The sequence below is a fragment of the Gopherus flavomarginatus genome, chromosome 3 (genome assembly GCF_025201925.1).
Source record: "Gopherus flavomarginatus isolate rGopFla2 chromosome 3, rGopFla2.mat.asm, whole genome shotgun sequence".
NCBI lineage: Eukaryota > Metazoa > Chordata > Testudines > Testudinidae > Gopherus > Gopherus flavomarginatus.
Window position 1 is genome coordinate 22,084,301 of NC_066619.1, and position 13,438 is coordinate 22,097,738.

The window sequence follows — 13,438 nt, forward strand, 5'->3', positions numbered from 1 at the left end:
TACCCCTCTGATACTCAGAGCTATGAAATAGACCCCCCTCTGAGCAACGGAAGTTAAAGCTGTGTGCTGTCCACACTGGCGCTATGTCAACGGGAAACACTCTCCCACTGACATCGCTTCCACCTCTCGCAGAGGTGGAGTAATTATGCCGATGGGAGAGCGCTCTCCCATCAGCATAGAGCGCCTTCATCGGACAGTGATGCAGCTGTGTTGATGTAGCACTTCTGGTGTGGACGTGCCCTAAAATAACCTTCATTCATCTCCAGCAGTTCCATCTCATTAATGTCTATAAATGCTAGCAGAATTTACTCTTAGACACACAATGGCTATGTGTAAATTTCAGCCTTTGTGTAGCTACATGCTATTCCCAGAAAAAGGTGTACTCTTGGCTCTCTGCTGTTTCAGACATTATTCAGCACTAACTCAGATTTGATTTCACGCTGGGCAGGTGGGAAGCAGGGCATTTTTGTACACAGTGCTGGATTGCAGAGCAGCTTGGAAGGCACAGAGCTCATGCAATCGAGTGCTCCTCCTTTGGTGGTATGGTTGTGCATCTGGGATTTGCAGAAAACCAGATATTATGCTACACATATTTGTATTTATGATTTTCACTGATGTTTTTCATGGTCAATTTATACTTCCTCCTGGAATGAAAATACAGTGAGATCATGAGAACTCTTGTTACTTAGAGCATGTAAATGGCACTATAAAAACTCATGAAAATCCTACCCAGAAATGCACATACTAGTACTTGTGTGCACTCCGCTATTTCAGAGCTCCTTGCGCTAGTTCAATCTGGGGGATTTCCCCCTGTCTGCAAACCCACATAAGTGTCTGCCTATTTCAGAATATCTTCATGTTGCCTCAAATAGAGGACTGGGCTTAGCCACCTGTCTTACAAAAGCTTTCCTGAAAAATGTACTAACCTGGATTTAATGACCATAGAAACTTGTCCTTATTCGTTGGTGGCCTCTTTGCTTCCTTGATCATTGATTGTTTTGAGGGGATCTATGTAGTTCAATGTCTGTCCGTGGAAACTACATCCTGGAAGTGTACTCATTTCTCTGATACTTTTAGAAAAGTTTGCACAGGGTATTCCTTCTCACCTCCTCAGCAGTGTTTCTGAAGTGGCATATGTGGTTAAATGGGCTAGCAACGGTGACTGACTGGATCTGGGCAGAGGTTGAAAAATAGAGAAACTGCAGAATTCTGAATGGCATGTTGAGAATCCATAACAAAGGGGAATATCCTTTAAAAATTCTGTTTCTTGGTACTGCAATTTCAGAGCTTAATTGTGATGCAGGAAAGACCCTATAGCCCCATGTGACATCCATACAATGTCTCTGCCTCTTTGAAGCTTTCTTAAGGAACAGGGATGTAGTATACTAGGTGCTCTATTAACAGCTGTAAGTAAAAACATATTGAACACCAGAACATTTCTAGTTGTACATTTAGGACATAAATGTGTATTTACACACTAGGTATCGTTAGAGATATATACAAGTCTTGTCAGCCCTTTTCCTATTGCCTTGGATTGGTCATTTAGCAAATTATTGTACCCGTGAATGGTTTATGTCATAAAGATAATGAACATGAAGTAACACTATATATATATATATATTTTTTTTTTAATAGGTAAATCCAACTAATCATAGACTCCTGTTTGAAGTGTTTGACGAAAACAGATTGGTGAGTGTACTACTGTATTCCCCTTTGTGTTTTATTAATTACACAACTAAACATAGAAGTAACATAGCTCCGGAATCGTAGTTCCTGGAAATTTGGCGTACCTTAAATTAAAGTTTATTTTGTTTCAGTGGTGTAAATATGTACACTAAGGAAAGTCAAGTGAAGTATATAAAGCAGGAAATTCTCCTATTTTACTGGCTGAACATTATTAACACTCATCTTGAGCCAAAGTTGTCTTATGCAGTGGGGACATTTAGGGAAGGGATAATGCAATTACTTACTTTTAAATCTTCTTTGCCATTTTTGATTAAGTTAAATAGATGTCTAAGCAAAAATCTCTAAGGTCTGATTTTGGATCTAGTTGATGTAAGACATCAATGTAATCACAATTTATAAATGTACTTTGCGGAAATTTTAAAAAGCTGTGTTAGTGGAATAGCATTCTGTGAGACCCACTAACAGTGTATTTATGAACACTTTTATAATAGAGGATGTGGCGCTATAGCACAAAATATTCGGTTCCTTCAAATTAGATAAGTACAGTACGTCTCTACCAAACTTGCTTACTATATTGGGGGAAAATATGCCAGATATATTTTTGATAGTTTGAATATCCTTTTGTTGTTAAAAAAAAACAAAACAAAAAAAAAACCTCTTGAGGTACATTTTTTTTTCTTTCAGCTCCATCAAAGCAAATGTTAATGTAATGCAAGGAAAAAGATATAAACTCTGTGTAGGTAACCTTTTTTGGGGGGAAAAATCTAGAGGGCCACTCATTTAATGTTGTGAGGAAGTACAGTAACAAATCTGTGGCAGGGTGGCAACATATATAGAGACTCTGTGGTGATCAGCGTACTGAGAGGCATTTAATCTGTTTCACAAACCCAGGCCTCCACCATTTGAACTAGTAGAGAATATTGATTAACTCTTGCTAGTTTTAGCTTCTTATCCTCTTTGCAGGCCAACCAGCATAGTGGAATAATATCAGAAGAGTTGAACGAGTTTTATGTGAACCAGCAGAGGGTAGTGATGTGCACAGTCAAACCAATATATGGCAGTGTAGTGGTACTCGTTAAAAAGACATTTTTTTTAACCATTACCACACAGGGACATCTGAGAGGTGGCAATTTCCCTTCTCTCATACTAGTGTATGGTAACTTTGCACCCTTTTATTTTGAGCCAATGTATGTATTAAAAAAGAGCGCTTATGGTTAAATATGTATTTAAGATTCCAGGTTATGTGCCTAGAATGAGGGAGTATTGAATTGAGTACTCTAAGATTAATTTCTGTAGCATGAGTATATTTTTAGGATTCAAAAGAACTTACTATGTTTGCCTGTTTTCTGTTACAATTTATTCTGGGAATAAATACGTACTTGTAAAGCTTACATTTGTAACATTTGCCCCAAGAATAATTTTCTTGCTTGTTCATCTTGTTCCTAAACCACCAGAGAATTGTTCGAGATTGCAGTCCGTTCCCCCCAATCCAGGCCACGGCAGACTGTGGTTGCAAATTTAGTTTGAGAAAAGAGAGACTTGCTTACTTAAATAGCACAGAAACAGGTTGTTGTCTGAAAAGTGTATTAAAATAATTCTAACACTTGTGCTTGCACAAAGCAATCTACAGTGCTGTTACTGTGTAGCAAATACCCATGTTTTTCTCATTGTTGGCTCGTAGTCCAGTTAAAACAATAGAGGATTGTACTGGCCCTTGCCAGTTTTATCGTTTTAACCAGCTTCAATTTCTCTTGTACTTGGTGGTTTTCTGTATTTGAAAACAAGCTGTTGTAAAACAGTTGTTTAAATGTCTAGATGTAGTATTGACCCTACACCTACAAGTGTAGAGCTGTTGAAAAAACTAATTCTTTGGAGCTTTCATAGGACCAAGTTGTCACTCGTTGAATTGAATTAGTTTGTCTCTCTTTTTGTACAGAAACTTTCTGTTTAAACGGATGTTGTTTCTGATTCATGCAAAAATATTCTAAAATTTCAGTACACCTCAGCTGTGACAGCCCCTTTTTAAACACTGAGATTCTGCAGTGTGGCAGGGCTGAATTGGGATGTTTACTTCAATTTTTGGTTGTAACCCATATGATGTTCTTTTGAGATCTTTTGGCTCTTAGCAAGCATAGCTATACTCCATGCTGGCAATCGGATGGGAATATTGCTAACTTTCTCATTGGAAGGCTGCCAGCGTTGGGCAGCGTTTCTGTACGGCGCTTAAGTCAAATCATTACAAAACTACATGCATACCCTTCTTCAGTTTTCACTCGTCTTTGCTGCCTGGTAAAACTGAAAAAGAAACTGTCTCCTGCCATCTTGTTCATTTCTGCTGCTATCCTTGTCTGAGAAGTCTTTGTCATATGTAAGGTTTCTTTGTTGCAATTTCTAAGGGAAGAAAAGGATCTGTATGTAGGATGAGTAGGTTATGCTGTGTTTACCATGGTAATGTGAAAGTTCTGGATTTTTTCCAGAGTGAATAGTTTGTTACTTAATCTTTTAAAGAACCGATGAAAAAATCCTAGAGTGTAACCATGGACTAATATTTATTTATGTTCTATCATGGTAGTCTAATGCTGTAACATTAGGGGGTTGACAGTTGAAGCCTGAATTTGTCTACTTGAACCAGTTTTATTCTTAATCTGCACTGTGAAGTCCACTTGAACTTTTAACACTTAAAGTGCTTTTGTGGCAGTTAACATTTTTGTACAAAAGTGCTCTGTGAATGTGATGTGGCTTAGATTTATAGCAGCACCGAGTGTGCTTGCTGCCTTAGTCAGCTGTGAGACCTCTCCCGCGGGGGCAGCTCTTTTCTGATGGAAAAGGAGCAGCTGTGAAGGTGCTGTTTCAGGCTCTTGCTGGTATTTAAAAAAAAAAAAAAAAAAAAAAGAACACACACAACTAACTTGCAGTGGAGAGGGGGAAGCAGGTCATGTGACTCCAACCATCCTACCCTATGTCACGGTGTGTAGGAGCACTGATTGCTCTTATCCAATCATGCCTGGAATGCTGCTTGCCACTTGGGCTATTTCTGCTATCTGTCGCTATCAGTGCTGCAGTGCTAACAGTTTGGCAGATGGGACACTTTTTCTTGGAGTTTGTCTTTGTTTTTTAACTTCTGGCAGTGCCTGAATTGTTGCTGTTCTCTCTCTCTCTCACTCTCTTTCTCCTCTTTGTTAAACCATGGCCCATCGGCTGCGGTTTCATTTTGGCTCTGGACGAAGCAACACGGCCCCTGAATCTGAGATCCTAGACCGAGAGAGAGAAGATGACTTTTTCATGGCATTCCACACTTTGCCAAGAAGAAACAGTCCTCATCCTTTCTCCCAACATGGAGCGGATTATGGTGGCGGTGATTTGCAAGAAGTGGGCTCCTTAAAAAGAAGCACATCTATGTTTATTCCTCAGCTGCTGAACAATATTGATGTGCGTCCAACAAGGAGCTCATCTATGCAGATCTCTCTTCAGCGCAAAGCTGTGAACGGCTGTGCTGATGAGTGTGGAGCCCCAGAGTCTCCTGAGGAGACTCTTTCATGTAAATTTGCAGACTTCAGGGAGCATTACACATGCCCTGTAGACAGCCATTCTTCTTCTCCAAGCAGTCCACAAGTAACCTCAGAGAATTCTCCACCTAGGATGCCTGAAGAGACTGGGCAACGGCTTAATGGAGCTGTTTCCTGTAATCACAGAATATTTTGTACAATTCCTTCCAATAACCAGAATGATGATGTTGCAACGACTGCTGAAGAAGATGAAGCAAGTGAAGCAGCTTCAGGGTTAAACATAAGTGGTGTAAGAATTCAGCATCGTGCTTCAAGTGCAGATATGCATCAGGTTATGCTATCGCCCTTTGGTTCCGAGGTTCAGGATAACGCCCTTGCCTCTGAACCCAGACGCTGGTCTTTGCAGCATCTGCCAGACACGTCAGCAAATTCAGGGAAAAAGTTGTTTGTTTTCCAGTTGCAGCAATCCCAGGCAAGTGGTACAGGAAGCGACTATAATTTTGGCTTTACTGGAACAAAAGGGAATAGATTGGTCAGGTATCCTCGCATACGGCTGGAGAGGAGTACTTCCTACCCTGTCCAGCCGCGACCAGAACAAATTAGCCTTGTAGAAGATGAAGGGAATTCAGAACTGCATGGAAATGGCAGAAATGGGTCAGAAATATCTAGAAGCAATTCGGTAGAGAGGATTCCTCAAGGGCAGGAATGCTTGTTTAAAATCAGACCAGATCAAAACACAAGGCAGCAACACTTCAGAATTCTTGTAACCCGTGGTACTGAAGAACAAAATCAAGTTTCTGATGAAGACAGCCCTGATACCTCTGGGCCTACAGTGACTAGTGCCGCAGTAAGTAACGTACTGAAAATGCTTCCCCTTGTGTTCTAGCAAAATGTAAATGGTAATGTAGAAAAGCTTCTGAATTCTAGATGACTGAAGAATTTCACTCATTAATACTGGTAAGATCTACATGTCTCTGGAACAATCTGTAAAGCATCCCTAACTCTAACTTAAAATAGTTTTGCTTCCAGTTATGATTACATCCAGTGCAATGTTTTGCTGGAGTCCTAATGTCTCACATGTTGCTTAACTCAGTGTTATGTCAGCTGAAGGGTTTTAACAAATTGGAATGGAAAGCCCAAGTGTCACTATTAGCTCTTATATCTTTGAGTTTGCTAAATCCTTGCTGTACAAAGAGTAACATTTTTGAAACAAATGCTTTAATGTTTTCCATATTATTTTAAAATGTATATAAAAATGAAATTTAAGTATGCTAGCAGTTCAGGACTTTGTGGGGACAGAAATCGGTAAAGAAACCAATTTTGTTTTCTCAGTACCAAGCGGTGAGAATTGTTTTGTTTCAAAGAATGCTTTTGCTCTTGACCTTCTTTAAAATAAAAACTTTTTGCGTTGTCCTTTCAGTCTCATAATGAAATGTGATCAAATACTGTAAATGCAATTTAGGCATAATTTATTACAATATCTTGTAATATAACTTTGGTATGAAAGATAATATAAAATCTTCTTATACTGCCTATTTCTCACGTAATATGAGAGAGAGAGAGAGAGAGATGAAGTTCTATAATGTGTTTTGAAACATACTTCATAGGCCCATGCATGGGTAAAACTTACGAGGGAATGGGGAGTCATTTGCTTGAATTGCTTTGCCGTGCAATTTAACACTGCTCACTTGAGTTCTAAGCTCAGTGATGCTGTATATAGAATAGTAAGTACCCTATCTCCAGCTGTGAAAACAGACTCACAAGATCGACTTTTGGTCTTTATTACTTGTGTGTGTTGTCATTCTCTTGTGGTCTCTTTCAGTGAAATGTAGTACAGAAAGACAGCTGCTAAATACAATAAGACCATATGATGACTCTGCAGCTTTTATAGCAAAAACAGTCTGAAAGTTATTCCAAGATAACTTTCTTTTTAGCACGTCAGTATACATTTTTAACACATGGACATGAATAACTAGCCCTCACAGCCTTTGTGGGGAAAATTCTTCTCTTCTGTTATATACCATATCACACCCTGTCTGTATAAAGTGCTAAATGTGTTTGTTGGCAGCCTGTGAATATTTTACATTCAGTGTATGCCTGTTGAAAACACCTCTAGTTCTTCTCCTTTTGTTTAGATTTCACTATCACACTCAACAATATGATAAAAGATTTGTTCTTTCATTTTTTTTTTTGAGAAGTTTTTATCTTGTTTACATTAGAGTTAGGCCTTGAAGTGTAAACTTCTTATCTGGACACAGATTTTCCTGAAGATTTGAGGATGTTTGATTTTGGGAGAAAAAGGCCACTGTGAAGTTTACTCCAGTTTTAACTTTTCCAAAGTTTGGGATTATTTACATCCAGGGTTTTGAGTCAGGCCCCTCTCTTCTCTTCTACAAGCACAGTTGATACTCTTTAGACACCCTCACCCAACATCCAGTGGGTTGCGCACAGCTCTTCGTCTTAAACCATTACTCCATATCACCCAAGTCCTACGTCTAAACTGCCATTTTCCACTCATTATCCCTGGTTAATTTCCAGCACTGTAAATGCTTCCATAAATCAGACAGTGGAGGAAGATTTGGACACAGATTTGTGCAACTTCCCAAAAGGTTGTTCATCCCCACTTCATTGTCCCTGCAACAGTGCCCATCTCTGTTAAACTGGAGAAAAGAATCTGATATCTCTCCTGAACTTGGCCTCCATTGTAACAGTACATTTATGTTTTGGGGTATAAATTTATAGATTTTTCTAAACCAGTTATGCTGCTTGCTACTGAGTGAACCCATGGCAATCAGTTTTAGCCCCACATAAAGTTAGTCAGTCAGTCGTGTACTTTGACAGTTGCAGAGGCACTCAATCTAAACAGGATTTAAAATCTTTATTGCAAATAGGTTTCCTTAATTAAGACTTTTTAAAAGATATATCCTACTTTCTTGACATTATTTCTAGTGAACCCAGAAATGTTCTGGGTGAAGGCAGTTTACTAGGCACATTTACCTGGTGGAGGAAAGCTGGACAATGAAAACAACTTAAGAATGAAAGATTTTCTTTATTTAGTTTACACAGACAATGTTTTTCAGTGCGGTGTCACTTATAATTCATTCCTTACAAGTTGGTTTTGATAGGTCATATGATGATGATAAATTATGTGCAGAAATGATTTTCATTAAACTGGGGAGAAAAGTTTTTCTTGTTAAAACTCTTAGGGTAAAATAATTTCTAGACTCTTCTAGTTAAGCTAGTTTGTGTGTATTTGATTGATATAGGGCATGGGCCCTAGACTGTAGACAGCAGCTGCCATAGCCTTATTTATCTTGAGTGAAAACATTCATGCGGGCGTCTGCAGTCCTACTGCTACCAAGTGTTTATGATCTTTCAAATATCTTCTGTTTTAATCAGAAGTGTTTTTGGGCAGGCAGGATGTATTTCATTGAGGTACCATGAAATATTAGGTAAAATAAGAACATATGACCAACTTAAAAAAAATTTGTTGGCAGTTTCGGTAGATTCTTTGGGTTACTCTGATATTTTACATATAGTGTGAAAGTTTTCATGCTGTGTGTGTCTGCACACATATTAAAAACAATAGTTATTCTGTCTATCGATATGTTTGTGTTTATATTATTGGGGTTTTGTGTATGTGTGCTAGAAGTACTGTGGTAACTGAACGTAGAAAATCCCATGTGAGGGGCAGCTGGTGTTGGAGAATATCTGAGTATTCCAGTGAGCATTTGTTATTGTTAAGAATAAAAATGCAAAGTATCTTGACAAATAAAATATTGCACTATTGTATTATAATTATTGAGAAGGAAGACCTAACACCTCCAAAAGCAGCAAAGAATCCTGTGGCACCTTATAGACTAACAGACGTTTTGGAGCATGAGCTTTCGTGGGTGAATACCCACTTCCTCAGATGCATCTGAGGAAGTGGGTATTCACCCACGAAAGCTCATGCTCCAAAACGTCTGTTAGTCTATAAGGTGCCACAGGATTCTTTGCTGCTTTTACAGATCCAGACTAACACGGCTACCCTCTGATACCTAACACCTCCAGCGTTTTGTCACAACTGAACTTCCATTTGTTTTCTTCCTTCCTCAGGAATATTTTTCTAATTGGATCTACCTGTTACAGTAATTACTAAGTCCTACTAAAAATTGTCTAAATATTGCTGTAGGAAAATTATGAGCTTGGAATGACTCGTTAGGTGGCTTTTTTAATGGATTTATTTGAGACTACCTGCTTTTAAATATCTAAATTTCTACAAGTTTCTGAAATAAGCAGATAAAGATTCTGGTTGTGTTTATACACCTATATCTGTATTATACAAGCAAAGGTATGTTGCCACATACTTACCTGGTGCTATCCTGTTCCCATTGAAATAAGTGGCAAAAACCACATTAACTTCAGAGAAAACAGGATTGAGCTGAAAATATGTGCAAATATACAGTCTCACTTCCTCTTTGATGGCTTTCTTGGTGGTATATATGAAAAAACAAAACGTAAATAGCTATTTTGAGAGAGAGCTGGACTATACTTTCTACTATATATATAAAAAAATGTAGTTGACACTTAACTGTAATTTCTATATATTAGGATTTTCTAATTATGATTTTAAAATTATATTTTTAAAAGAATACGTCTTTCCAATGTACTAATTAGCCATTAATGGAAACATAACAAATACTAGAAATGAATCGATCTAATTATGTAGTTCATGTAGAAATGTCTGCTCTTTTCAGATAACTGCATCAGAATACACTCTTATAGTATGTCTACACTGTAATCTTAGCCTGTGCTTCCACATGTGTTTTTGCCCAAACCCCACTACCATCCACATGCACAACCCTCAAGCAAGGGTTTATTTGCACTTTGAACTTGTGATTGCTTGCACAGAATTAAAGCCTGAGCTGTGCTTTATCTCTATTTGCAACCTCTTTGCTGTGAGGGTACAGACAAATACTAAATCACTCAAATACTAATCGTCTTTCATTGCCTTCCTGCTATTGATTCTCCCACAATTGACTCGGAAAGAATGCTAGAGCATCTCAGCACACTCAGTCACAGGATATTCCCCCAGAGAGCCACCGACAAATGCAGAAAAGTGAGGACACAGTAGCACGGGTAGGGCTTTGCTGTGTCAATGCTCACACTTGGGCTAGAGTAACCTGAGTGCTCAGATCTGGGTGCCAATCACTTGGGCTAACTGTGCAGTGTCCCCACCCTAATTCCTCTGCCCTTCTCTATTGTTTGTTTTCAGAAGATGGGAACATAGACAATTAATTCTCAATCTGCAAACTCCCTCGTGTAACAGATTCTCACTCCTATTTAGTTTATTTGTATCTGTTTTATACTTAGAGTATACTGAGCTGCACTCCCCAAGGCCTCCTACCCACTTAAAATATTCAAGCATAAGCATTTTAAATGTTCTTCATTGGAGCCAAGTAACTGTAAATACCTGGAAAGATACTGGAACAAATTATTAACCAGGTTGTTCAAACCTGGAGCATAATAAGGTGACAAATAGCCAGCTTGGATTTGCGGAGAACAAATCGTGCCAAAACAATCCTCCTTTGATAGAGTAACCAGACTAGTTGGGGTGGGGTGGGGATAAGGCAGAAGTAGATGAGTTATACCTGGACTTTAGTAAGGTGTTTGGTACAGTCCCCCATGACATTCTCATAAGCAAATTAGGGAAATATGGTCTAAATAAAACTACTATAAGATGAGTGGACAACGGCTTGAAAGACCATATGTCAGTGGTTTGCTCTCAAACTGGTAGGACATAACTAACAAGGTCACTCGGGTCTGGGACTATTCAATATTTTCAGTAACACCATGGATAATGGAGCAGAGAGCGTGCTTATAAAATTTGTATATGGCCCCAAGCTGGAAAGGGATCTTAAGCATTTGGGAGGACAGGATTAAAATTCAAAATGGCCTTGAAAAAATGGAGAATTGGTCCCTTCCAGCTCTGCATTTCTATGATTCTACGAAATCAGGATGTATAGAGAGGGTGAAGATTTGTGCTCTTCAGACTTCAATAAAATGACTAATTGACAACTGAGAATTGTATGCCTACAATGTCAGTGAGGATTTCTCATGTTTGTTATCTTGTTACCAGAATCCCAAAGCTTTATAGACTGGCGTTTGAAAATTGTCTTGTGCGTGTGTGTTTGTAAAACAGAGGTATTACATTCTAAACTTTTTCTTAATATTCTTTGTCTCACTATCTCTTTCCAGAGTCCCAACTCTTTTTCTTTTTGCGCCTCTTGGAGACAAGCTTGCTACTACTTGTTCTTACACCATTGACTGCCTTTGGTTTTATGGGTAGAAGCTCGTTTGACAGATTTCTGAAGCTTTTGAGCTTTCTAACTAAGAGTTGCTGCAAGTTACCGTAATTCCCATGGAAAGCCACTACTGATGGACAGTTAAAATGGAATTTCTTTAAGTCACTTGGAGAACCAGAAGATTTCATTGCCCCCCTAGTCACACTAGAAGTCTTTAATTTGTATTTTCTATTATCCTGGCTACTATCTCAGGGACACGCTGTCAGTTCTGCTACTAATCAGTGTGGTGGGAGCCACTGGGGACAGTGAAACTTGATTATACTAGAGGCTGAGTGTTTTACTAGCATAGATCAGAGAAACGTAGTAGCATCTAACTGCTGCTAATTGTTGGTATAAAGACAATATCATTTGCACACAGTATTCAACAAAATAAAGGCCTTTTAGCCACAAGCCAGCCTTGCAGTGGTCGTGGGAATGAGATCTGAGCGCTTATATCCAGGAATAAACTGTAGATCTCTTGCATAGAATACCCCTACATTTCTATAACCAAGCTGCCAAGAAAATGGCATTACCTCAGTCTCATTTGTCAAAAGTGTGTTGTGACTGGGATGTACTGTGTGCTAATTGATATGCAGTCTTAATTGTAAAGGGAAATAAGCAATTTCACTCACTGCAGAGGTGGGCTTGTTTCATTACCTGTTTGGTTGGTTGTGTGTTCTTGGAGCACCATGCTTCAAGGCTCCTCCAGTGTGCTAACTCTGCACATGGTCTGTTGAGAGCCAGAGTGTTTTCACCTGGCCAGCGTTACTGTAAAGCAGAATGTCTATGATATGGAGGGCTGAAATGCTCCCTCCCACCCCCCAAAAGAACAACATTTCAAAAAAGGCACAGCTGGGGACTAAAAGAATTCAGAGTAGTTACATAGAAAAGATGTATTATTGCATTTCTGTGCGTTAGATGGCACCTCTGTAGACAGGTGGATTGCTCCCTCCTCTTTGTGGAAATCAGATAAGTAGCAACTAATAGCTGGTCATTTTGAAATGAGTAGTGACATCTGTGTACCTGAGCTCTTTTTATGCGCCCCTCCCCACCCCCAAGTACAACCTCACTGGCTTAGCTGGAAACCGATTCATCAAGTGCTCGTGAAGGAGGCAGCATTCCAAGAAATAGTATCTCAGACCTTCTGTGCAGGCAACAGCAGCAAATGAGGCAAATTCTGTAGCTGTAGCCCACGAAAGCTTATGCTGAAATAAATTTGTTAGTCACTAAGGTGCCTCAAGTACTCCTGTTCTTTTTGCGGATACAGACTAACATGGCTGTTACTCTGAAACCTGCAAATTCTGTAGTTTCAGAGTAGGGGGAAAAGGCTTAGGAGTCTCTGATGGCAAAATGCTAATCTTTCAAGCTTACATCTCCTGTCATGTAATATACTTAGACTTCTGTAAGGCATTTGACTTGGTATTGCACAACATTTTGATTAAATTATAATGATATAAAATTAGTATGGCACACCTGAAATAGATTTAAAAGCTGGTTAACTGATAGGTCTGAATGTCATTGTAAATGGGGAATCATCACTGAGTGCTTGTGTTTCCAGCGGAGTTCTGCAGGGATTGGTTCTTGCCTTTGGGCTGTTTAACATCTTGATCAATGACCTGGTAGAGAAAACAAAATCATCACTGATAAAGTTCCCCAGTGACATGCACGTTGGGGGAGTGTTGAATAACGAAGATCACTGATGCTGGGCGAACCGGATCACTTGGTAAGCTAGGCACATAAAAACAATTTGTTTTAATACAGCTAAATGTATTCATCTAGGAACTAAGAAAGTAGGTCCTACTTACAGGATGGGGGACTCCATCCTGGGAAGAAGTGACTCTGAAAAAGAGTCGGAGGTTATGGAGGATAATCAGCTGAATATGAGGTCCCAGTGTGATGCTGGGGCCAAAAGGGCTAATG

The 13,438-nt window shown here is 39.1% G+C and overlaps 1 protein-coding gene across 12 annotated transcripts in view; it reads left to right on the top strand.

The window, feature by feature from the left end:
* NEDD4L (NEDD4 like E3 ubiquitin protein ligase) overlaps positions 1–13,438 on the top strand; it is a 359,045-nt gene that overhangs the window by 163,851 nt on the left and 181,756 nt on the right. For 7 of the 12 annotated variants that reach the window (XM_050944652.1, XM_050944654.1, XM_050944655.1 and 4 more), the window contains one exon: positions 1,636–1,689. In XM_050944652.1, coding sequence (XP_050800609.1) covers positions 1,636–1,689 — 54 coding nt within the window. Of the gene's footprint in view, positions 1–1,635; positions 1,690–4,005; positions 6,040–13,438 lie in introns of those variants that run through there. The other 5 variants (XM_050944649.1, XM_050944650.1, XM_050944647.1 and 2 more) reach the window with 4 other exon arrangements.